Source organism: Embiotoca jacksoni, unplaced genomic scaffold (genome assembly GCF_022577435.1).
Source record: "Embiotoca jacksoni isolate LCO1_2020_lvr unplaced genomic scaffold, fEmbJac1.0.p SCAF_10, whole genome shotgun sequence".
Taxonomy (NCBI): domain Eukaryota; kingdom Metazoa; phylum Chordata; class Actinopteri; family Embiotocidae; genus Embiotoca; species Embiotoca jacksoni.
This window is the reverse complement of record NW_027185230.1, coordinates 1,608,238-1,635,350: the sequence shown is the minus strand read 5'-3', so window position 1 is coordinate 1,635,350 and position 27,113 is coordinate 1,608,238. Positions and strand designations below refer to the sequence as shown.

Here is a 27,113-nt window from a genome sequence, read left to right as displayed (position 1 = left end):
TATTTTCTAAAGATACTTACTGCTGCTTACAGCTTTGTTACTTATAGCAAAATATGTTATACTCAGATTAATTAAATCTCTCACTTCTGGGGGAATATAGATTTTGGGGGCTTTAATCTAATTCATTGGGCAGAAATGCAAAATTAAAAAATTAGATAAATTTAGGGAAAACCTATACTGTGAAATTACCGATGTATTTTGTATAAGAAAAGGGTTGCAGGTTCAATAGTTTTGGTATCAGATTACTGTTCTGACACAACTATTTCCACAGTAGTAAAATTTGGTGAATATGCAATTTAATAAAAGAGACTGTGTAATGAATCTTCTGCTTCGTTGTATTGCTTTGTGGTAAAACATAAACACTTCAGCAAACCGTTTAAATATTTAATAGGTAATTTAGATTTAAACCTAATTTCCTCTTAAAACAAAATGATTTTCCAAGGAATTTAAATATGTGTGAGTACCTGAAATAAGAGAAATAAACAACACGGGTTCATTCTTGGGGGAAAAAAATAACACTACAGGAGTAGAAAACAGACCAGCTGACTTGCTTAGACAGACATGTGTTTGAAGTGTGCAAACACAATCTGGTTACAGCAAAATAACACTCACAAATTTTTTACATTTCATGGAGCGACTGTTAAATTTGTTCCACTTTATATTTAAGCAGCTGGAAGGTCAGTTGACTTTGGAGTCTGGTGTGCAGCAGCAGTGTGAGGGGATGTTGAGCAGAGCAGCAGCAGCTCTGTTGTTTTAATGGAGGGGTTGGTCCAGCAGAGGTATTCACAAATGGGACTCATGAAACAATAGGCCCAGTGTGGAGCTCCACACTTTGCCCCTCTGGCTGCCAGAGGTCTCCAAACGAGACTCTTTAAATAGAAAAGTGCCTCTTTTTTTTTTGGTGATGGTGGTGGTGGTGGTGGTGGTGGAGGGAGCTGGAGGGTACCGGTGGTTTAATGGTGTTTCCTGCTCTCAAACTGCTCGCGCATAGGCACGGCTTGAAGTGTCTGTACACACAAACAAGCATCAGAATTAACTTTGAGTTTGTGGACTGTGCGACAACACAGCTTGTACTGGTGAAAAAGTGGCGAATGAAAAAAAAAAAAACAAGCTACTTTTCGATGGTTCGGGGAAAGGCTAAAACACGATCATATGCAAACGCTGCAATAATTTCCTGCCACCATCTGGAAGTGTTTTACACCTTTTAGATTGGGTTGGAATGTGTGGGCTCTGCTCATTTTTCATTTCTAAGTGTTTCAAACTGAAAATGAATCCGCTACCCCCCCTACCAAAACAAACAAAATAATAATAATAAAAAAAAGGAGCTAGGAAACTGTGAATTCCAAACCTATCGAGTTTTATTTATGAATGTGTTTTTGCTGTAAATCATTCAGTGTCAAGAAACAACAGGTCCTGTGAGATTTGCCCCAGATGTCTTGTTTCTTTGGAATGCCTCTTCCTCTCTGTGGTGCTGCCAATCACACTGATGCTCAAAACAAAAATAACTCAAAACATGTCAAAAATATCTCTGATTAGAAAATTATGCGATTAATTAGTCTGGGTTGGCTTATTTGCAGAAACACTTTCTATCCTTATTAGTTCATCCACCTATAATGCTCTATTTAGACAGAACAGACCAGGAATAAAACAGTAAATGGTGCAATTATTTGAAAATGACACTGGAATAAATGAGACTAATTTTATTCCAACTTGGTGACATTGTAAAATGTGCCAAACACAACACAACCTAAACTAACACTAACCGTAACTCAAACCTCATGTTTTATCAGACTGCAGCCATGTTTCACACGAGTCTACTCAATGTATGTTAATTATTAAAAATCACAAGGTAAAAGTGGTAGTTTTGCCTTCCAGTTTGTCCTTTTACTGCTTCGTGTCCACACAAACATCCGCATCACTGAATTGTGCTTTATGTGTCAGCAGCACTGGGTCAACAATGCCGGCCAGTGTACAATCCAACCCTGGATGAATGGTGGGTCGTGCAGTTGGGTCATCAAATGCTGGGTGACCCATTTACAGAGCCGGTTTTAAGCGATGCCACTGTGTTGGTCAGAATGGGGTACTAGTGTAAGCTAACCTGGCACAACATAACACAACTGGGAAAGGCCCCAAGCCGATCATAACAATGAGTACTTGGGCTGATCTGAGCACAGTTTAATGCATTGGCATTGGCTGGTATTTAACCGGTTACTTTCGTCAGTTGCAACTTTATTATTGTGTATGTGCTGCATCGTAGCTCTGTGCTGATGTCCCCGGTGTCCTTTAAGAACATAGCCAGTCACTGCTGACCGCTGCTTGAACTAAATGATGAATGAAAAACAAACTGGTCTGCGTGTGTTGCTTCACTACCATAACTATAATGTCAAACTGGCGTCATATCAAGACTGGACAAAAAAGATAGCTTTGTCGACTGGTGAAATCGGGCTATGAAGATTGGTATGAAAGATTGTCAATGTGGCACACTTTAAGAGTTTCAGATTGGTGGCGACCAATGCAGAACAAAAACTTGTTTCTCTTTAGAATAACAATGATAGCTGGTGTTTTGTAAATGTTCAACACTCTCCTGCTGGTGCTTGTAGTGCCCCCTCTCTTGGCAGATGTCGGTGCTCAAGTTGGGTCATGGTTGTGGATATGGTTATGGTTATGTCATGGTTATAGTTATGGTTTTAGTTATTGTTGTTGTAGTTATTGTTATAGTTATGGTTATGGTTATAGTTATGGTGATGGTTATGCATAGCACAGGTAACTGGTTGGAGTCACGTCAGGCACTGCAAAAAACAATTTCCTGTAGTTGGGAAGAGGTTGAGGTTTAGGTTGACCAAAGGTAAAACTTTAACAACAGGCCATTTTGGCCATCAGTAATGTGGTGTCCGGCCAAAAATGAAACTTGCCTGTTGTCTTGTCAAAGAGCTCGTAGCAAGCTGCTGTCTGCTCGGCCACAACTCCAGCAGAGTCCGTCTGCTCTCTAACAGATCGTGTCATGGTAGTTTAAGGAGTCATCCTCCCAGTTAAACTTTCATTCAGATCATCTCAATAACAGAAGCTTATAAGCCTAATATACCTTCAGTATTTGGATCAGGTAATTCATGATAAATCAGCTCTGTCAGTTAAGTAGGCTGCAGGTGTTTTATATGTTCCCTCAGGAGTTGGAATTGTGAGAGGTGAACTCGTGGCCTATCCTTTTTTTGGAAGTTTATTAGTTGTTTAGTGAATTTATCTTCTTGACTGAACAAGCTGTTACATTGTATTTTGATTTCTTTGGCTTCATTTTCATACCAGGGTTTCAGTGTGCATCACTGTCAACACAAAGAGCAGTCTGACTTGCCAAACTCTTCATTTTAAACACAAAGACAAGACAGAATACAGTCAGAATATGGCCATTTCATCTTAGTGGCTAATGATTTAGTGGCATTTAGAGGCAAATGCTGCTGAAATGATCTCTAGACAAACTGTAACGACCGTTATTGTGCGAATCCCTTCACCAATAATGCTTCTTTCATTTGAAAATATCCCACTGAGCTTCTGTGTACTCTGTAGTGTGGTTTACTATGTAAAACTTTACATCATTTTACGGTGTCATGATTACAAATGCTGCCATCTGTGTTGTTGCTATATAAATGTTTGAGGAACGGACCATTACAAACTCTGCTGATGACAAATAGTTACTTAGTTTGACGGTACTGTTTGAAAATGACCACTTTTTTTTAATGCAAAATGTAAAAGAATCTGAAATACATCATTATAATGCTTCGTGCATTACCTGTTGACACAGCTGTTTACAGCTGCACGCTCTGGTTTAGAGCCCATAGTGAGGAATATGGCAGTTTTCATACTCAACTTTGTTGTTACAACTGAAAGGATATATAATGTAAGACATGTTGAACTGGTCTTTAGTTCCATTTAATGTTGTCTGTGTGAAGAAGCCAAAATGTTTATAGTTCGTGACGTGGAAACTGTTTTTGCAGCCGTGATAGTATTGAGCTAAGGTTAGGACATGTGAATCCACACTTTGTGAGTTTGTTAAAAATAAAGAGAGTGGGAGGAAGAACTCAAGTGGATTCTAATCATGGTTATTGTTTTTTTCATTTTTCACAGAAGAAAAAGACCTGTGAGTCATCAGAACAAATCTCCATCGTGTACCTTTACTTCAAACAGAAGATAGACTGGGGTTTGAACTCTAATACAGCACAAGCAGGGAGATACAAGAACCTTAATACGTTTCAAGAATGTTCAGTATTACATTCAATCAACTCATCATTTCAAGTGACACATGATGATTGAAGTTTATTTTAAGGACTATTTCACCAGTGTGTCTATTTACATTAAGTTGATGAGCCATTGATTTCACTAAATTACAGTATGGCTGTCAAATGTTCCGAATTATAGCATTTCCTCCAAAGAAAGAGCCCTTTGTCCAGTACAATAAAGATATTTCCCTGGAAAAGTAATTTTCCACCAAACTTTAATAAGTATAGCAAAGAGTTAAAGCTTAATTAAAAAAAAGAAAAAGACAAAAGAAAAACACAAGCCTGCATGCAGGCATGTAGTTATGCATCAACACATGGACATAGGTACATGCAAATGCTGGATGTGAAGCATTCTGTAATCAGATATGTGACTGCTATCACAGGAAATACCACCAGAATCAAAGGGAGCTGTAAAAATGGAGCACCAGTTCCTCAAAATAATTCGGTGAATTTCACAGCACTTTGCCTGTGAAGGATTTTTATTAATTTATTTATATCCAGCCAATAGAGTCATAAACTCTGTGGTAAAAACATCAGCTCGCGACCTCTGCAGGAACCCCAACCCAAACACTACTGATGGTTCCTCAGGTCTTTGTGCTGCCGTATCCTTGCTGATTTCACCACCTGCTTTTTCCGTTTGTGCAGGAAACTGAAGCTGGAGAAAGAGCTGGCTGGAATGCTTTGGAGGATTCGGTGGGAGGACCTTCAGTTCGAGAGCCCCAATAAATACCACAAACGAGCTGGCAGCCGCCTCACCCTCTCACAGGTAGACCTAAAGAAATGCCGCTGTTACCGCAGATTCATGTACTTTACTGTGGCAAAAGATTAAAAAAAAATAATGGAGGTGAAGCGCCACACCCATAAGATTTCAGAAAGCTGGCAGCCCAGAGTTTTATATCACATTTTATTCCATCAGTGTTGCTGGCACAGCCTTCATGTGTGATGAACAAGTTGTTGATCCGGCAGGTTTCTTTGCCATGTTTGCCAGTGGGAAAGACTCAACACTTTGTACACAGCTTCCGTTCACACAGGCCTGATTGTCAGTCTGGAGGTGCCACCGCTGTAAAATTGAACCCACCAGGAATCGAAAATGCTAATTTGACATGTTTGAAGTTTCAGCCTGTTTACACAACGCGCACTGTGCATCAAAATGCAGTTTGTGGTTTTTCATAGAAAAAGCAAAGCTGCAGCCCGGAGAGGATCCAAATCCTTTGTGAGTTTACACATTCCTGAAATCTTTCCCAGTGGTTTATTGAAGGTGGCTGGCTTTGCAGTGGCAGACGCATATTAAATGATTGTTAAAATAAGCCCTCGTCTGGCCGCGGTCCCTACATGTGTAATACCTCATCACGTTCTTCAAGTATCAGGTTCCTGTTGTCTGAGGACTAATGCATCTCCTTTGGGGTTGCGTTTCATCCCACACGTGCTAGCGTTCATGAGAAGCACATGCACACACCTTTTTCATTACTGGTTTTCGCTCCAGTTCCTGGAATAATGTGTGTGTGAGGAAAACACAGTCATTTTCCAAACCCATGTATTTTCCAGTGTGCCATGTGTTGCCAATATTTTCATTCTATACAAATGTGTAGTCGACTGTACTCGCTGTCTGTATGCAGCGCGCCCACTTGATTTGTATTCACTCTGTGTGCACTGCAGACATTAGCCCAAGGACTCGAGCTGGAAGCTGAAAACACTTTATTTTCTCAAATATAAGCGAAAGGCCATTTCATGTTGCCCAGAGAAATACATTTTTGGACAAGAACATCAGTGCCGAACCTTTTTTTTTTGTTGCAGCGAAGTGGAAGCACAGTCTCAAACGTACAATTTAATCCTCTTTGCTTTAATCTACACAAACTAACTGACATTTCTTTTCTCTTCACTACTCTTTTCCACCTTCTCAGAGAGGCTCCAGCTATGGCTCCTTGATAACTGCCCATGGAAAATATCAGCTATTTGCAAAAACGGGCTATTTTAAGGTAAGGCTTAGTGAGTTCTGACATTTTCAACTCCTGCGCACTCCTTTCCCGCCCACACATGTGCACACTCGCAGAGCAAGCCGGAGAGCTTTAGAGGAGAGAGAAAGAAAAGAGTGTGGGCGAATTTAGGTAGTTGGTTTTAATGTGAGCTGCAGAATGCGTCAATTTTCTTTCTTTTTTTTTTTCCTGCCTTTCTCTGTTTCTACACTCCCCGCCTCGCAGTCTGGACATGGCCATCAACTTGTTGCTGCTGTTAATTTATCCGCTTAAAGATGAAGGAGGTGTGAGGAAATGTGATAAAGAGTGGCTGCTGAATGATGAGTCTTTGTTTTTAGCTGAATGATGCTGCTGTTTATATAAATGCTGATGTCACGGTACAGCTTGAGCATCTCATGGAGGTACTGATACACTTCTCAAATTCAATACGGGCCAAAGGTGATTAAATTTGAAACCAAAGCACAAACACAGAGACGTAAGAGCCTTGACAAGCTGCAAATACTGGAACACAACCTTTTTATTCAGCAGTGAGACGCAGAATGTTTCCACTTTCAAACATGCAGCCATCACCAGCTCTTCAGTTTTAACTTTGTTTCATGTTGAGTTAAAGTTAAAACTCCCTCATGGGTTCACACACTCAACTGTCGACCTTGTTTCATACTTTCTGCGACAGCATTTTCCACCAGTCTGTCACGTGCGGCTCGGAGGAATTCACCCTGCTTCCTTCGTTAACTGATCTTCGCTCAGCGGACAACAGATACAATTCTTCCTCTGCTGCAAACTAAAATAGACCCCAAATGTACCTGCAGGCTATACTGCGAGATGCTGTTCTCTCTGCTGAACGCTGCTTCGCTTCCTCTCATCAGTTTCATGCTTTTTGGTTGTACCGTTGCCTTTTTTTCAAAACCTTATTTATGTACATCTAGATCTTTTCTTTTCATACGATGAAAACTGAACTCTTCATCAGTGCCGTCCCTCTGACTGCTCCTCTCGTTTTGCTCACAGGGGAACCTGGTGGCCATCAAGCACGTCAACAAGAAGAGGATAGAGCTCACAAGACAAGTTTTACTGGAACTCAAACACGTAAGTCTTTGCTAAATGTTCAAAGTTTTATTCCTTTGCTGGATCAAATTGATCATGTGTGTATTACTGAAGTCAAATCAATGTTTTTTATACAATCCTTAATCCGTCTGAGGGCGTTATAGTCTATGCAACGTATGAGACTCTATCATTAAACCCTCGATTCTGATTTGGAAAAAATAAATTAGAAAAGACAGTGAAAGAAGGAGAAACAATCTGTGTTTGTGTGTGTTGTCTAATTATTGAGTACAGACTGACAAAAAAAACATAAAATCATCTGCAGTTGATTCAAAATGCCGAGAAGAGAACACACCGCTCCACTTTTAGGATTCTTTCATGGGTTTCTAATTGCTTCGTGAATAAAGTTCAAAATCCTATCATCACTCATTAAGCATTACAGTAACTGGATTGGCTCCAAGTAACAGCTCTGACCCACAAAGCCTGTGTTGTACAAGGGTGGCAGGATGTCAGCTAAACTACCATTCACAATCTGCTTCAGCTTTCTTTCTAAAAACAACTTTAAACTGGGTTTTGATTGACTTGTACAACTATATATTTCCTGGTTTATAATATTATTTATTTATCGTCATCTTATTTGTTTTCCCTAATGACTGTGTAATTTTATTGCTCCCTCGTGGTCTTCTTTAAACACTTTTCCACAGTTCTACTAATATAGTTGTGAATTCTTTTAGTACCACCAGCTTGTAAAATGTTTCGCTTGTACAAAAGAAACATCAAAATCTGATGGAAAGACACATTTGTTCTCTTAAAGATGTTTTTATATTAACAACAGATCAAATGACTGTGTGCATGTCAAATGGTTAATCGTATTGATGAACCCACAGTTCCCCTCATCTCTAAAGAGCGTTTCAGCCTCTTTCAGCTCATTGTTTTGGTTTTATGAGCAGCAGCTTCACACTGTTTTGGCTCAGCTTTTCTCATTAGTATTGTTTCCAGCACCATGCAGCAGCTATTTTCTGACAAACTTGGCAACTGGCTGGTTTTTAGCAACTTGATGATTGTTTTCAACATTAGTGAAGACCAAAACAAAGATAAAAGAGAAGTAAATACTGAAATTATATTCATGAGGTGGAGACAAACACAAATCCGAATTGCTGCTAATGTTACTCTGTGTCAGTGTAAATATGCTAGAGCTAAAGGATAAATTGTGGATAAATCAATCTTGAATGTAACAGGTGCCCTTTACATGTTAAAGTCCCACACTATAGCTCTACAATATAACAAATAAGTTGAAACAGGTTTAAGAAAACAATGTTATAATATTAGTGGGTTAATAAGTAAAACACAGCCACAACAAGAAACACTTCTGCACCAAACCCTTTATTTGTATTTTCCTAATGACGTTTGCGCTTGTGGCACCCTTAGGGCAAAATTTTTTACTTTTAGCTTTACTATTGGAGCTCTAAAAAACAGTGAAATAATGTTTTGTTTTGTCCAACTCATTTGTATTTTGGGCATGTAGTGATACAGACTGTGGACATTCCCCATAGTTTCCCTTTTAGTATTTTTTTTTTCTCAAAAGAGATATCCAAAAATTCTTCCATTTGGCCATTAAATCAATTTGACAAACTGTTAGCTTGTACTGTTTTTTCTGGTCACTCTCGTGGCCTCTGATTGAAGAAAGCTATACTGACACTTCAGGGGAGAACTGCAATAAAGAACCCTTCATCTCAAAAAGTTGTATTAATCAAAAGATGTTTCACTCACCAAATAAAAACAACGATGAATTGACACGATTGTCCTACAGGTGAGGACCTTCATTTACTCCAGCTGCTTCACAAAACATGTTCACAACAAGCAGATGTGCCACCTTGTTGGATTTAGATGTATTTTTTTGGGACTCAGTGGGACAAGAAAAGCTTTATTTTCGGTCTTTTGGACCTGTTTGCATGCTGGTTTCTTATTAGCACATTCACTGGGGGGGCCGTTACCAGGGCCACTGCCGGATGTTTCTCAAAGAGTTAACATCCGTAATCTGTCTCTTTAACGTCAGCGACAGCTGCTGATGAAACAGTGCTGTTGGCTGGGAAATATTTACGAGTGAGCGATAAGGAAGTTGGGTAAAAAAAAAAACATTCTCACAATTTATGTGGTTTGGTGATGGAAACACAGTGTGGCACAGGGAAACCCATAACTCGGAAATTACACTGGTGGTCATGAGCAAGATGGATGCGTGTGGAGAAAACTTTTGGCCATTTGTTCTCTTTTAATGTGTCTCCAACTCTCTCCGTCTCAGCACTGTGTTTTTGGTCCTTTTTTGTGTGTGTGTGAGTTTCAGTCCGTTGGACGAGAGCAGTTTGGGCTTCTTGGATGCCTCTGTGGCATCTCGGCCAGTCGGCAGGCACACGGGGGAGAGAGGCTGCTGTCTGAGCTGGCAGCTTCTCAGACGCCCCCGGGGGCCTGATCGGCTGTCAAACCTCAGCTCATGAAAAAGCCAAGCAGATGGGGGAAGAGACGGGCCTGCCAGTGGAAACTTAACCACTTGTCTTCCAGCTCTCTTCCCCCCCACCCCCCCCGCCCTCCCCACACACACACTAGTGTGCAGCAGGGGAAATTATATAGGCCAAAGGGTAGGCTAACATCTCCCGAGCCGTGAAACAGGAGCGACGAACTCCCTGGTTTTGGTGTGAGAGCTGCTGTCACTCACTGCGCTCAAAGAAGAAAAGTACACTGTTGAAATGATGAACACCGTTTTTGGAAGTTTCATGCTGGCTGCTCAAACATGTTCCTTTCTTCCTTTTAGTGCTGATTCTGTCAGCGCTTATACGGGCTGGAATGACGGCCCGAGGAGGACATCCATGTCGCACTTTTCTATTTAAAAAGATTGAGTGCTTTTTTTTTTTTTCACACTTTCTCATAAAAGGAATTCGCCAGAAAATGTTCCCTCTTAATGACTTCTCTGTTTTCGTTATTTTTTTTACATTTGAAATGATTCATGTTTTGGAAGACATTTCGTGTCGTAAAAGCAGTGTGTAATTAGTGATTATTTTCCATGTAGAGCAGTTTTACACATTCGGACTGCTCGTTCCAGTCTGATATTCCTGCTCGTACATCCACTCAACACCTCAACATTTTTTTTCATCACCCTCAGCACACTGGCTCATTCATAACCTCCAAGGGGCAATTTATGCACATGCACATGTTGCAACTGGGTGCCCTGAGCAGGAATGCATCTCAACTCGTAGAGAACGACACAGTGCCAGCTAGTCGACTGCAAATAGACTATTTTGATGAACTGCTGGCAGCGTTATTCTCCAAACTTTGTATATAAATGAAACGTCAGTTCTCTCCCCCGTCCTCTGTTTCCATGGGGTTTGGGAATGTGATGTTTGGAAAGAGTTACACTCACAGTTGCAGTGTGTTTGTGTGCTTATTTTCAGATGAGAGACGTTCAGTTCAACCATCTAACCAGGTTCATTGGGGCCTGCATCGACCCTCCTAACATCTGCATCATGACCGAATACTGTCCCAGAGGCAGCCTGCAGGTAACGTCTCCGGCTCCATTTTACTTTTCCATACTAACTTCTCTATAGTTAAAGAGGGTCATAATAAATGACTTTTAGCGGTGTCACTGTGAATTAAAGTGCATCTCTTGCCAAAAATATTATAATACAGTGGTGTGAAAAAGTGTTTGCCCCCTTCCTGATATCTTATTTTTTTGCATGTTTGTCACACTTAAATGTTTCAGATCATCAAACAAATTTAAATATTAGCCAAAGATAACACAAGTAAACACAAAATGCAGTTTTTAAATGAAGGTTTTTATTATTAAGGGAGATAAAAAATCCAAACCCACATGGCCCTGTGTGAAAAAGTGTTTGCCCCCATAAACCTAATAACTGGTTGGGCCACCCTCAGCAGCAACAACTGCAATCAAGCGTTTGCGATAACTTGCAATGAGCCTTTTACAGCTGTGGAGGAATGTTGGCCGACTCATCTTTACAGAGTTGTTGTAATTCAGCCACATTGGAGGGTTTTCCAGCACCAACCGCCTTTTTAAGGTCATGCCACAGCATCTCAAGAGGATTCAGGTCAGGACTTTGACTAGGCCACTCCAAAGTCTTCATTTTGTTTTTCTTCAGCCATTCAGAGGTGGACTTGCTGGTGTGTTTTGGATCATTGTCCTGCTGCAGAACCCAAGTTGGCTTCAGCTTGAAGTCACGAACAGACGGCCGGACATTCTCCTTCAGGATGTTTTGGTAGACAGTAGAATTCATGGTTCCATTTATCACAGCAAGTCTTCCAGGTCCTGAAGCAGCAAAACAGCCCCAGACCATCACACTACCACCACCATATTTTACTGTTGGTATGATGTTCTTGTTCTGAAATGTGGTGTTACTTATACACCAGATGTAACGGGACACACACCTTCCAAAAAGTTCAACTTTTGTCTCGTCAGTCCACAGAGTATTTTCCCAAAAGTCTTGGGGATCATCGAGATGTTTTCTGGCAAAAATGAGACGAGCCTTAATGTTCTTTTTGCTCAGCGGTGGTTTTGGTCTTGGAACTCTGCCATGCAGGCCATTTTTGCCGAGTCTCTTTCTTATGGTGGAGTCATGAACACTGACCTTAACTGAGGCAAGTGAGGCCTGCAGTTCTTTGGATGTTGTTGTGGGGTCTTTTGTGACGTCTCGGATGAGTCGTCGCTGCTCTCTTGGGGTAATTTTGGTTGGCCGGCCACTCCTGGGAAGGTTCACCGCTGTTCCATGTTTTCTCCATTTGTGGATAATGGCTCTCACTGTGGTTTGCTGGAGTCCCAAAGCTTTAGAAATGGTTTTATAACCCTTTCCAGACTGATAGATCTCAATTACTTTCTTTCTCATTTGTTCCTGAATTTCTTTGGATCTCAACATGATGTCTATCTTTTCAGGATCTTTTGGTCTACTTCACTTTGTCAGGCAGGTCCTATTTAAGTGATTTCTGGATTGAGAACAGGTGTGGTAGTAATCAGGCCTGGGTGTGGCTAGAGAAATTGAACTCAGGTGTGATAAACCACAGTTAAGTTATGTTTTAACAGGAGGGGGAAAACACTTTTTCCACACAGGGCCATGTGGGTTTGGATTTTTTTTCTCCCTTAATAATAAAAACTTTAATTTAAAAACTGCATTTTGTGTTTACTTGTGTTATCTTTGATTAATATTTAAATTTGTTTGATGATCTGAAACATTTAAGTGTGACAGACATGCAAAAGAATTGGAAATCAGGAAGGGAGCAAACACTTTATCACACCACTGTATTTATAGATTCTGAATTTTTTTCAATGAGTAAAGAGTAGATGCCATTTAAAGCTCCCATATTTGACTCTTTTTATTTGGTATCTTGATATCCATAAAATTTAATTTTTCTAGTTTGAAGTAGAAAACACTATCTCAATACAGTTTTATATCTCCCCTCCTGTGTCTGTGTCTTTAAGGAGAAATAATATTAGAGTCCTTTCTGAGTGACGCACGTCCAGGCCAACCACAGGTTTTCTTTACTCTTTTTACTTGCTAGCTCCACAACAGAAGAAACACTGCGTTTATCTCCACATAAAAGATTGGACAGTGGGTCGTGCTGACGGCAGACTTATGAAATAGGTGTAGGTTTGTGACATCACAAATGTTCAGAAATCCAAACGTCGCAACTGCTGAATATGGGCTTTGTGCATTTCACTGTGGACTGACCATTTGGACACTTTTACAGTATTTACAAAGCACCTAGACATGCTTCATAGTAAAAAAAAAAAACAACAACTGAATTTGTAGAATATGGTACCTTTAAATGTTTCTTATGCCATTTATGTATGTCTTTCTAGAAGGGCCATTTATAATTTATCAAGCAATATCACAAAGGTAACTTTTTGTGAACAAATTTAAAAATCTTCATGAGTCAAGACTGTACAATCATATACGTTGTACATTTAGCAGAGCTGGTGGTCAATCAGCAGAAAATTAAAGGAATATTTTGACTTTTGGGAAAGTTGCTCATTTGATTCCATGCTGACAGTCGGATGAGCGGATTGATGCCACTCTTATGTCTGTGCATTGAGTGAGAAGCTGAAGCTAGTATGTTGTTAGCTTAGCTTTATGTGAAGACTGGAAGACAAGGGGAAGGAGCTCACCTGGCATCTCCTGAAAGTTCAAAAATCTGACTGCCAGCAACTTTAAAACTCTTAAAACTCTTCATTAAGATGTTGTTTCTTTAATCTGCACAAAAACGGGATTGTAAAAGTGCAGCACACTGATTTCCTGCAGGCTGCACTGGTTGCCTGGCAACAACAGGTGATGGTGGTGACTTCAGGTGATGCAGTCACTGCACCAGGCTACTGGTGATGAAGAAATAGTTATAGCTCTATGAAAAGTTTGATAATTCACGGATTGTTGGAAGATGCCACCTTGGAAATTATGATTCTGAGATTTTTACAGACTTCTTTACAAACAAGTGAAAAACTGATCATAAAATAAATCATACAAAGTGTGTTGGAGCCCGATACATGTACACATATACATATTTATTTATTAATTCAAGAATGTTCTAACATACTTTACAATGATAAAAACAATCCTGACATATCTAGTAACATACAGACAAACAAACATTAACAACAAATTAGTCATAAGGTTTTTGCTGCAGCACCATCAATGTAAACAGTTGTCGTATGGACAGTGTATCCCTGACAGTGTTTGTGCTGATCTCTGCCCACTGAGCTCTGCAGGAGCTGAAATCACCTTATTTAGTCTGCAGTCAGATGTTGCATGGCAGCCTAGCCTCAAGTCCGATATATTTTTGCCTTTGTCTTAAATTCAACATTTGCCCTTTTTTTTATTCCATGACAAAATCTGGGATGCTTTAAACAAACTTGTTCTTGGCCGGCACCCCTCACATACCAGCAGCTTCCTATAAACTGGACAAGCTGGGAAATGATGGAAAACTGTGAATGTGGACTTTATCACTTACACTTGTAGAGCAAAACCTCTGCGTAAACGACAGATACCGGCAACTGATGTGGTGTGGCTGGACGTCAAAGCCGGACCGGGTTCCGGTAAAGAGCCGACTGCAGGGACTTTCAGAGTTATTTATTAACATCCTGCAGATCCACATGCGTGACCCTGAGGATGACAAATGTGTATTTTATCTGGCCTGATGGTGGTTCAGTATTTAGTCCCAAAGTAAACATTGTCTCTGTCTTGGCTGCTGAGAAGTTCTTGTAGGTTTAAAAGATAAAACAGGAACTTCATTTTTTTTTCTTGTCTGTAATCGTCTTTCTTGCTTTTCCAGGACATTTTGGAGAATGAGAGCATCAACCTGGACTGGATGTTCCGCTACTCACTGATCAATGACATCGTAAAGGTACGCAGCTGTCACTCTGAAAGCACTTGAAAGAAAAACCACAAGTCAGAGCCAGGACCTAGGCATTGATTTCTATGTTTTCACATAAATTCTGGCAAAAAGGTCACTTTTCAGAGGCCTTGTGTGCCTTAGAGATACACACACACAAAAAAAAAAATTCAATTTTGCCATGGTTTCACATGTGAGAGAGGCAGAGAAACATGCACAAAAATGTATTTTTGGCTCAGTATAGTGCATGGAACTACTGTAAATATTGCCATTATATCGTATAAAGTAGGACAGAAACAGTCATAAACTTTTGCTAAAAATTTCCTTCCAGCTTTAATCAGCACGAATCATGGACATAATTGAAAAGATTGTTTTTAATCTGTCTGAACAAAGAGGCTTTTTGTGAGGAGCTGCGTCTCTTGGATGGATTCGATACTCTGCTACATGCATGACGAAGTGCTTTGGTGAAATTGCTCCACACAGATAGCAACGTTTTGCAGAGAAGAGGCGCTGGTGAAGCTTTGAGGGATGTTTGACTCACCATTTCCACAAAATATTGAACACGAGTACATTCAGTACCCACTCCCAAAGGAATTAACAGTAATTTCACAGAAATTCCCCCATGACAGCGCTGTCCTCCAAACACAACCTCTTTTCAAAACCTTCCGCGTATATCCACTTGTCAAAGCATATTATTGCCATATGTCTAGATTTGTGTGTTTTCATGTAAGGCTTGCTTTAAAGAGGAAAAAATAAGAGAGCGAGATGGAGAACAGCCCTTAATGCTTGACTTAATGCTTCTCTGCACCAGGGAATGAACTATCTCCACAACAGCTACTTTGGCTGCCATGGAAATCTGAAGTCATCTAATTGCGTGGTGGACAGTCGATTTGTTTTGAAAATCACGGATTATGGCTTGGCCAGCTTCCGCTCGTCCTGCGAAAATGATGAATCGCACGCACTCTATGCAAGTAAGTCGACTTCATGTTTGAGTTTGTTCGGTCACAGCTACTGTTGTATTTCAGACACTTTCTGAGCATTTGTTTTTCCCTTTTTTTTTTTTTTTTTTAGAGAAGCTGTGGACAGCTCCTGAGCTGCTCATATATGACCGCCATCCTCCTCAAGGGACTCAGAAGGGTGATGTGTACAGTTTTGGCATCATACTGCAGGAAATAGCTCTGAGGAATGGACCTTTCTATGTGGAAGGCATGGACCTCAGCCCCAAAGGTAAACATAACTGTCATTATAGGCCTCGAAGAGGCCGTCTGACCCCTGTGGCATGAAATTATTGGAATCCTTAAAATCAGCAAACACACGGCAAACTAACATGTAAAATATGAAGACAAAAGAAAAAAAAACTCAAGAGATGAATCAGCGCAAGCACAAGTTTTGTCACAAATTCACAAACGAAACCGTGTTTCTGTAACTTTATTGAGCTCGGTTTCCTTTGAGAAGGAAATAATAGAGTGAAGTTCATTCACAGGCTTTTCACTACCATTTTAAAATGGAACTTGAACAGAAAGAAGTTACAGTCAAATCCAGTTAGTAGGGATGGTGGGACACAACCATTGTGTGTTGTGGTGAGACACCTGTGTGTTTTCAACGCACAGTGAGCAGGCATGTAGTCCTGTTGGACAATCCAGGTGCCATCGTGTCACAGTTCAGGTCGTTTGCGCTGAATGTTTTCCCGCTGACTCCTCAAAACGTAACAATAGAACTCGCTGTTGACAGTCTGATCCTGGAGACGAATTCTTGGTGCACAATCATTGACTGTATATAAAAATGGACATAGATTCTTGGTCTGAAAAATGAGGCAGAAGTGCCTTAAACTGCAATACCACAGAGTGCCGCGAGAGGTTGGCTCCAAAGAGTTATTTCAGTGTTGTTAGCTAAAGTCACTCCTTCTTATTAGTTTTCTGGCTGTCCATCTGAAAATAATCCCGTCATTAATTAGAAAATCAAAATCGATAAGCTGTGTTTTTGGGGGCGTGCCTGTTTGATTGACAAGCCAGTGGTTTGTGGTCTTGGAAAGTGACGTTCTGCCCCTCTTGAAATGTGAATGTTGTTTAAAACACCTCACTCGGCTCATTGCTTCATCGCCGTAGGCTTTCCGAACCATTTCGTAGGTCTCTGTTGCAGATTTCCTGAGTTTGATGTGCGCTCTCTGCTTAATAACACAGGTGCTAATGTTGATTCAATGACATATCTTTGAATATTGACGAAGATTATTGCTTCCCCCTGCTTCATGCACTTCCCTGTGCTGTGCTCAGTTTGTGCACAAAATAAAACGTCCCAGAACTTTGTGTTCAACAACAATGACAACAGAAAATTGGGCCGTTTCATACCTTTAGGTAATAATTGCTTGTGTTCGATCGGTGGGTCAAGCCTCAAAAGCATCAACAAAGGAAAGAATAAGCAGAAAGACAGAAAATGGTATCTTTGGGCAAAATATTGTGCTTTGCAGCAACTTTCTCTTCTTGGAAAACTCCTCATTGTTATCGACTTCAGTGAGATAATCACTGCTGGCACTTTGGCTCCTCAGCTTCCTGCACACATGTTGGCCATTGTGGTCGACCAGTTTTCTTCACCACTGCTGCTTCTGCTTAGTGACAGCATGAAAACCGTAACTTCTAAAGCAATTCGAGATCAGCTTCCACAAATCCAGAGTGGATGTGTAAACAGAGGAGCTCCGTCCGTGCGATGACTTTGATTAACCTTCAGTTCGCTGTCACGCTCGATACCGATCGTACAAGTGGCTGATACTTAGAAATTTGAGAGGCTGAGAGCAGGGAGAGACGGCCCAGTTCTCGAGTGTTTGAATGTGTTCAAACCAGCATTGTAATCGTAATTTTGTGTTTTAAAATATATTGTGTATATATATATGTTATAAAAATATTTCTGTTGAACTTTCATGATGAAACTGAAAGAGAGAAATCATTTTAGGACGGATGTCTGACAGACCTTATTAGTTAAATACATGTCTAGTTTGCTCAGTGACACACCACTAACATATCACAGAAACGTCTGTGTTTTAATCTGTGTAAAAACACCTTTTTTAGATAACCCAAAGGTCTTTTTAAAGGCTTGAAGAAGTTTGAGGAGTACTTTGATATTTTATACATTAGTTTATTTACTTGACCATCATTAGATGAATCAGCAGCTGGGAAACAGTCTGACTCTGTTCAAAGATAAGAAAAGCTGCCTACCACCTCAGGGAACATGTCCCAGACTGTTTCTGAGAAACAAGGGACTGATATCAATCTTGTCATTAGTAAGCAAATACGTTTTAAAATGTTGAAGTCTTCTGTTAAAGAGACATCAAATGCTAGATTGATGAATTTCAAATAACCTGATTGGGGTTTTATCGGTATCAAAACTGAGTCATTCAAACCCACACACACATGCTGAATTTCTCGCTGTGCTCTCCGTGTTTTCCTCCACAGAGATCGTACAGAAGGTGAGGAACGGTCAGAAGCCGTATTTCCGGCCGACGACAGACAACAGATGCCACTCAGAGGAGCTGACCATCCTGATGGATGGCTGCTGGGCCGAGGACCCGGCTGAGAGGCCTGACTTCGGCCACATCAAGATCTACATGGCCAAACTCAACAAGTGAGACCCACACCGCACCGCCTTTCATCAACCAATGAGACAGTGTTGTTCTTTAAAGGTTCAGTTCACCCAAATCACAAAAAAATAAAAACAAAACAAAGCTTTCTCCGTGGCTACATACGACGAGAGGTAAGTGAAAAAAATATTTTTTTGTAATTTGGCCAAACTGACCGTTTAATGACAGAATTAAATCACACCAAAACACGAGAGCACTCTTGATTCATTCAACATTTTCTGCACTTCCCTTTTCTTTTTCAAACCTGAGATAGTTGGGCACATTGAAAGTGACGCAGCAGTTTTCCCCCCACACTATCAGTGTGTTCCCTGCCAACCCCAACAAGCGAACACCGAGCTGAGAACCCCTCGTCCCTCTGGTCTGCCCTGAAAGTTCATACGTTTAAGGGATTTAAAGAGGCAAACAGGAAAATGAATCATGTTCTGGGAAGCACCAAGACAATTTTAGATAAAAGGCTGTTTGTAATTCCTGACAAACACTTCGTCACAGGAAATGCTCTTTGCTTCCTCTGCATCTGTGAGTGTATGTTTGTGGAAGAAAGGCGAGTGTGTGTCCATGTGTCTGCTATTGTTTACAATGATTGCCCGAATCATTCAGTTGCATATTTGGGTTCTCAGTTTTATATTGATGCAAGAAGGGAGGCGCGCATGTTTTCCTTTGAGTGGAGCAGCTCTGTCAGAGAGAGTTACTGTAAAGAGAGTCTCTGTGGACACAGAGTAACTAAAACACGCATACATTAACACAAATAACACATGAAAATAGACAAATTGTTCTACATTTTTTTTCTTAAAGTAAGGAGTCGCGTCCAACGCCAGTGTGTATGTGCAATTAATTCACTTTATAAAAACACAATATAGAAATAATGCATTCTTTATTGTTTCCATTACAGTAGCGCCTGACTCCGCCTCCTCCCGCCTGATCCAAACATTGGTCGGGAGGTTGTGAGGCGAGCCGAATAAAGCCTCGTTGCTGAAACATGCTGTGATAGCACCCACCTGTCGCTCAAAGCATCCACGTCCTTAATTATGTATTAATTAAATGTAAACATGAGTTATTAAAAATGCACACAGTTGTCATGAACTGGGAAATTAGCTTCATAGACCAAAACCGTTTGTTGTTGGCCATTTTAACGTACGGGCTGTGAGATCTGACTCACCTTTGGAACCAGCCTCTAGTGGTCATTCAAGGAACTTCAGTTGTGGCTCTTCATTTTTTAACTCTTCAGGTCAGCACTTCGATTTGACCGACTGCTACTGAACGACCCGCTAACTGTTGTCTGATGTGTGTCCAGAATCACTCCCGAATTACAATACTGAATTTTGAGTGTGCAGAATTATTCACTGTATCGACCAAATTTCACAATGGAATGAAAAATAGCTTTGGTGAAAATCCCATTTTCCCTTTTGAACCCTGCTCACTTTATTCCAAAGAAGAGCATAGAGAATCTCGTGAAAAATCAAAAACTGAGTGTTCACCTTGGACCACATTTCTGATTGAAAAAATAGGTTTCAGGCCATTTATAATTCTGGTCAAGATCTCAAAAGTTTCCAAAAACAGGATATGTGGCTAAAACGCTGCATAAAAACATCTGCAAAATATGTATCTTTCTTTATTCCAAATAAAGAGGTTAAAATCCGGGTCCAGGAGATTAAGCAGAGCCTGAGTGAATGGACTGTGGCTGCCAGAGGTTGTAATGTTGTGCGTGCCAGCTGCAGTCAGTCTTCTTGTCCTGTGAGTTGTGGCATTGAGATCAAAACACGGGTCATGGTTCATTACACTGAACGACAACTTGGAGCTCTCTGCTGCTTTCTGGTCGTGTTGTGTGGTATCACAGCGTCCAGCGGTCTCTCCAGTAAAAAAATGGATTTGTAGCTCAGCACTGATCTGCACCTGTTGATACCAAGAGACAGATGTGTCACACACAACCAGGTCTGCTCTAACTGTAACCTCATTTACTGTGTTTACATTCTTAAATTAACTCGGGGATATTAAGCCATGCTGGGCAGCTTCACCTCTTTTCTCTGCTGAATAGTAGACTATTTCTGTGTAATCCGAAGCTGAAGCAATCACGTTCACCTTCTTTCATTCATTACAATACAGAGTGGCAATCACAGTAAACAGTGGGTGTGCAGTTTAAATGGCTTTGCTATATGTGTGTTGTAAAAAATGGACTAAAGCTTTCCTTCCCTTTGTTTAACTTTTTCCTCAACAACAATAATCTCCATTGGCACCGGCCACTTGTCGGGGAAAACTCAAGCTCCCCACGCTGACCAGTCACACTTCTTTCAGTCCCCAACATGAAGAGATATTTCAGAGGACGTTCATGAATAAGCTTTGTGCATTGTCTTTATATCTATGCTGCAAGTAGAAATCCAATGGTAGCTATGTAAGATGGCAGATTGTCCAAGAATCAAAATACAGTGAATACACCAGTGATTTTTTTTTCAGTTTCTCTCCCAAACCTGCTATCATTACTCATAGTTTTTATTGTTGTAAAGGAGGGTCATTGTTTTCAGATACGCACACATGTCTGACATGATGAGCAGCTTTGTTTGGACCACAGCAGCCGAATTTGGGCCCCATGGGCCAAATATGGCCCGAACCATCTTTGTTTTGGCCCACCACACTTCATGCCTGTTCTCCTTATTCTTAAATGCTGTAAATCCTATCTTTAATGACAAGAACTGTAACATTTGTGCAGCTTAAAAGCACATATGAGGTGTATAACAATATAGTAATATAATATAGTACTGTGAAGATTCACTGTCAGATTACATCAGCCTACATTTTTTCTACGAAGAAGTATGGTATTTTCTCTGTCTCCTGCTAAAGCAGGCAAGATGTGAGATCGAGGCAGTGACACACTGACAAGAGAAATTTTACTGAAATTTCACTGAAATGTTATTTTAAATACATTTTTTGTAAAATGTATTATAATTGAATGTAATTTTCCATAACATAAACATTTATTTTTTTGCCCACAACCCTCCATCCTGATTAGTTTTTGTCCCCTTTATAGGAGGTTTAGGAAGTAGCCTCCTGTTTTCAGAATAACACATACTGTACTTCACTGTAAGATTGTATCTGAAATCAATATTTTCCAAACTGACTTCAAGGTGACATTTTCTTTGTAGCTGTGTTCTATTTTTATGCTATGGTTCCTGCATTTTCTTCTCTATATATACTTTTTCATTTTTAGACACAGTGCAGAACATCTCTGCTTGACAGCGCTGTCAGCTGAAGAGTCAATCACTGTGGACAGCAGTAGACGATGTTGTACAGCATCTGGTTCAGAAGTAGTTGAGTTAAACAGAAATAAGTCACGCTGCCCTCCACTCTCTGTTTCCAGTTGTTCCATGGTGTAGATAAAACTAAGCATTAAAATACAGTGGCTGATGTCCAGTGAGGTTCAGTGAGTAGACCTACTACACTAGTTTTAAATACAAGTTATTACCCAAAAATATGAATGGATCATGTTTAGATATGATACATTTAGATTTTCTGATCACAAAGTGCAGGATAAGAAAAACATTAAAATGCTGTGTTATATTTTTATTAAACTTTTACAACACTGGTATTGTAATTGCAAATATTCTTATAGTGGACTAGTTTCCAAAGTGTACTGTACCCTCCATCTCCCCATTGGCCTCAGTAGGAAATGGAAAAGCAGAAATAGAACACGTGTTTAATACAAGGAAAGTATATTCGCTTCAAAGTGTTTGTTGTTGAGGTTCAAGGCTGTTCTGACGTCAGAGATGTGAGAGATGAATGCCAAACACCATCACATTCATGACTTCCATTGGTAAATCAATCCATAACACTACAGCAGCATTCCTTTTGTGCTGAGCCTTGAATGTTTGTTGGTAAAGAATGTTCACGAGGTGAGTCTTAGGACTTCAGACCACGTGCAACCTCACTGTGAAGTTGTCACCCGTAGGTTTGTGAATTGCTGTTCTGAAGTCTGGAGTTTGGCATTTTGGTCATCGCCATTTTGGTCTTTGGAGCCAGAAGTGACCATATTTGGAAGAGCTGGGGAGGAGCGAGGGGTGGATCTGACGGATAACCTGAGAACACTATGACCCGCCCACCTATACCGGAAACCTGACTGCACCACAGGCCTGTTAATCAAACTAGGCACGCCCCCAAAACATAGCTCTCTTTGAAGCCTAATATCTAATTAATTATTGGAACATTTTACAGAAGGACCACCAGAACACTTCTTAGAAGAAGGGAATTTATCGATTAACACCATTATGACGCTATAATATTACATCATAATAGACAATGAGTTTATTAGAGCCATATATTTTTTGTAGCCAGCCCCTAGTGTCCCTCAGTGGTATTACACTTTAAGGAAATTCCACATTGGCTTCACTTTTCAGGCCCTGAGTCTATATACATTTTTATATTCAGTCTATGCTTCAGACTATATTTTACATCACCAGGGGAAATGGAAATTTATAGAAACTGATAACTGCTTAAAAAAATATCAAATCTCAAAGTTCAAAGTTCAACAACTATATAAGATACTAGACCTTGCCCTCTGAACACTCCCCATAGCTGTGTATCCTAAATTAGTGCAACAGGAAATATAACACAGAAATGTTATATTTTGTAGTTAACTGAGTTAAACATCCAAAAGCTACAATCGTATAGATACAAAATCAGTTTGCCAGCTGTACAACAAACTACATGTATGTGCTGGTTTGGTGGAGCAGCGATCTAAAAGCAGGTGTTTTGTAAGTGATCCGAGTGGTTGGTGTGTTTTCCATCTCAGCTTGCCCTCTCCTCTGTAATTCAACGCAGGATGAGCCCGGTGATGTATAGCCTTCCATTTGGAGCGGCTTGAAGCAGAGAGCTCCATATGATTGATAACCTCAGAAGCACTCAAGGATGCTCTTGACAGCTGCGCGCTAAGTCCCTACTCGTGTATGAAGCCCTTCACCTCCGAGGCCTACGCATTAATGCACTGTCTGACGCTTATTTTCATTAGGTAAATGTATGTTGTTGACATGACTTGATGGATGGGCTGTTATTTTTGGTGTGAAGCTGAGCTTGGGCCTGAAGGGCGCGGAAACAAGAAGGGTGTTCAGCAGTGAACGGTTCTGTTTAACCCACACAGGTAACTTACACTTTGCTCACCACGAATAGCTGACCCCTCACCGTGCACATCAAGTCCAGCACTGTTTGCTATCATCACTTATACTGCAAAAGACAAAATTTCACTTTGTGTTCAGCAACTGTTTCTGACACAACTGACAAAAAACTAAAGTCAGGCACAGCAGTCCACTTATCTGTGGAAAATGTAACTTCCTGCAGCATTTCTGGCCTCTTTGTAAAAAAGAAAACTTTCAGAGAGCAGATTCTCCATCAAGACTGCGCAGCCCTCTACATTTATTTTATTTATTTTATCAGTAGACATCTTTGGAAGTTTTAATCCACATCTGGATCCTGATCTGCCTCAAAATACACACAGTGAGAGACAAACATCCCGACTGATCACAGCCGTAGATTTTCTGGAACTACGTAATTCTCTCTGGGAATTGAGATATTTCAACAAGTGACTCAGACATATGAGATACGAGTGTTTTCAATGAATAAAGCAGTTGCAGCATCACATCTTCGTGAAAAGCCAACAGATTTCAGTTGTGCATGTTTCAACTTTGACTGCATGTGTTCAAGAGTTGTAGTAATTTAATTCAGTTAGCAACTCAGTTTGGGAATTATTTCAGGGGAAAAAGGATCATTTCATGAGTCAGTTATTTATTTTTAGATAGTTGAGTTTTGTTTTAAGCAATATTGAGATTCAGATCAGTCTCCTTCACTGTAATTATTCATACTCATGCTTGCCTGTAGTTCAAATTCACATTTTAAATGTTATGGTGACCTGATGTGCACTGATGCAAAAAATTCAAGGTTTCATACAAAATTCATACATTGCCAAAATTTGCACCAAATTATACTTAGATTCACACGTGCCTAGAGTTATTTGAAATGTCCTTATTTTCTTACTGGTTACACCAAATTAGAAAACACATTTTGTTGGAAGCTGTTGGACATGGTGTGTCCTATTCAAACAGATTCAAGAATTTGCAGAAGGAATTTTGGCTCTCTACCTGAAGATCTTTCCAACAACAAGTAGTTAGCAGTGAAAATGCCGTCCAGTCACGCTGGTGGTGTAATTTGCCGGGGCGGCAACAGGGTGGAGCTCAACACCGCACATCATGCTTACTTACGTACATGATGGTACAGGTTGCTGCGATGCTGCTACCGACTGCACTCCAGTCTCATTATGTAGTTTGATACAGTGGACTGTAGCTTTAAGTAGTGAGTAGTTAGCAATACAAACTACTGGTCCAGACAAGATGTTGAAACCTTGAAGCAGATGTTACTATTGTTTTTTAATTCAAATTTTCACAGAATTACATTTTATTTCACTCACTGCATGTGAAAGGTGCATAATTCAAGGTATTCATTTAGTTTCTGCACAATTTTCCTGTGTGTAGTTTCTGTGGTTTCCATTATCACATTTCCTGTTTCAGACAAATTGTGTTTCTTTTATCCATAACCTTAACCATGTTTTTTCATTGTCAGGATGACAATGACGGTCCTTTATTTGAACCCTAAAATGGATCTTTCCCTGAAGCTAACCAAGCTGTATTTGTGCTTAGACCCAATTGAACATGACAAGTTTATGTTATATTCCCTGATGCCAGTAGGGGGCAGTAATTCAAGAGATGCAGCTATGGGTAGTATTCAGAGGGTAATTTATATGGTCGTTGATCTTGGAGACTTGTTTTCTAGGTAGTTATCATTTTCAATGAATTCCCATTTTCCCTGGTGAGGTCAACTATGGTCTGAAGCATAGACTGAATATAAAAATGCACATAGACCCAGGGTCTGAAAAGTGAAGCCAATGCAGAAGTGCCTTAACTTGCCAAAAACCTCTGGCTCCTCTGGGTTCCCACTTGTTTAAAACAGAAGGTTCTTTGTAAAGTGCAAAACGGCTCCACCAGTCAAACCAAGAATTAAGCAGTTAAACCTGCAGTGAAACTGAGATTCAATCACTTATTCAAATTGAGTGTCGTCCCTCATTATGTTTGTTCTCAGCTCACACCACCACTGGATCAATGGCGGGAAAATGTGTCTGTCTGTGATGTGTGGTGCAGTTAACAGTGCGTGGCCTGTGCGATTGCGTTCAGTGCGTTGATACTCATCAGCCTTTCATGTCTCCCTCTGATGTCTTTTTCTTTAAATTTAAACAACATGTGGGTGGGTGTAGGATCTGTGACCCAGAAGAAATGTGGCAGGATGCCAAACATTGATGCTTTTAGCCGCCACGGTGGTGTGGATGACTCACCTTGTTGCTTCGTCGGAGTAAATGCGTGTACATGCATGTGTGTGTTTGTGTGTGTGTGTGTGTGTGTGTGTGTGTGTGTGTCTGTGCGTAAGCATATGAATGTAGAAATCTCCGGAGACACAAACATTATACTGTACATATGTTGCATAATTCTAAAATAAATGTGAAATGTTACAATCGCACTTGTAGGGATGAAAATAGAGACGTGTCCTCACACACTGAAAAGGGAACAACAGCTGTGTGTTCATACATGAGAGATGCTGTATACTAATCAAAATAAATCAATGCATTACATCGCTGGATGCTGCAATGGAACAGTTTTATGCGTTACTAGTGTTTTACCTGGACCACTTTACACTGGTTGCCATGTTAGAGGAGAAAAAGCTACTTGAATACTTTGAGTACAGCCATGTAAACTGCCATCTTATATAAAGCTGAACTGGGTCTATATTTAACTGCTGCAGTCAAAGTACTTTCATACTTTTAACCCTGACTGCTCACCAATTTTACACACAAAGGTCAGTTCACTTGTTGTTAGTCTTACAGAGCCTGCAAAAACTCCTGTATCGTGTGATGTGTTGTGTTTTGTTACGTCTGGGGGTTTGGAGGTGCTTTGTCAAGTCTGAGAAAGTAATCCTGATGGTGTCGTGTTTGTTATGTCAGCTTTGGCTGGGAGACAAAAATTATTCCAACGGAAAGCTGCGTTACAAACCGGGCAGGTATTTACCAGCAGGGCAGGTCTCACAGAGATTATGAGAAATGTGGGCTCTGGAGGTTTTAAAGTTTGGCCCTAACTACTGCTAAAAACAAAAAATCTGGATACCTCAGCCTCTGTTGCTCATTTTTAATCTGCCTGTTGTGAGTTTCCCCAACATTACAGGACCCCATTATCAAATTAGGAATACCCTGAGGTTTTATAAATCTGGATGAAGTCATTAAGCAGCTGAAGTCATCCACCTACCGACTTGTTTAAGTCGGTTTTTCCATGTTTTCCACACAATATACAGAGTATCATTGACAGCTTCTTACTACCTGAGACATTCCCGGCTCTCTCAAAAAGTGCTGTTTTCAAAGGTCAAAGGTCACTGTGACCTCACAAAACCCTTAAGAGTTTGTGTGGATCTCACCTACTTCTACTGTGTGTTTCTGCTTGTGCGACCCACAGGGAGGGCAGCACCAGTATTCTTAACAACCTGCTGTCCAGGATGGAGCAGTACGCCAACAACCTGGAGAACCTTGTGGAGGAGCGGACGCAGGCCTACCTTGAGGAGAAACGGAAGGCCGAAAACCTCCTCTATCAAATTTTACCGCAGTAAGCATAAAAAATCCCAACCTTATTCACACTTTTGTCCTTCCAGCTGAAATCTTAAAACTCCAATGAACCCAGAAAATAGAGCGAGAGTTACCAGCGTGGCTCAATGACACTGTGCTAAATCTCTGCATTAATTAAAGACTCCGGATTCCTC

General features: G+C 40.4%; 1 protein-coding gene across 1 annotated transcript in view; it reads left to right on the top strand.

Moving 5' to 3' along the window:
• npr2 (natriuretic peptide receptor 2) overlaps nt 1–27,113 on the top strand; it is a 63,216-nt gene that overhangs the window by 26,139 nt on the left and 9,964 nt on the right. The window contains exons 8-16 of the mRNA XM_069161284.1: nt 4,914–5,034; nt 6,170–6,244; nt 7,247–7,324; nt 10,723–10,827; nt 14,600–14,671; nt 15,471–15,630; nt 15,731–15,886; nt 18,103–18,271; nt 26,813–26,959. Of these exons, the coding sequence (XP_069017385.1) occupies nt 4,914–5,034; nt 6,170–6,244; nt 7,247–7,324; nt 10,723–10,827; nt 14,600–14,671; nt 15,471–15,630; nt 15,731–15,886; nt 18,103–18,271; nt 26,813–26,959 (1,083 nt within the window). The remainder of the gene's footprint in view (nt 1–4,913; nt 5,035–6,169; nt 6,245–7,246; nt 7,325–10,722; nt 10,828–14,599; nt 14,672–15,470; nt 15,631–15,730; nt 15,887–18,102; nt 18,272–26,812; nt 26,960–27,113) is intronic.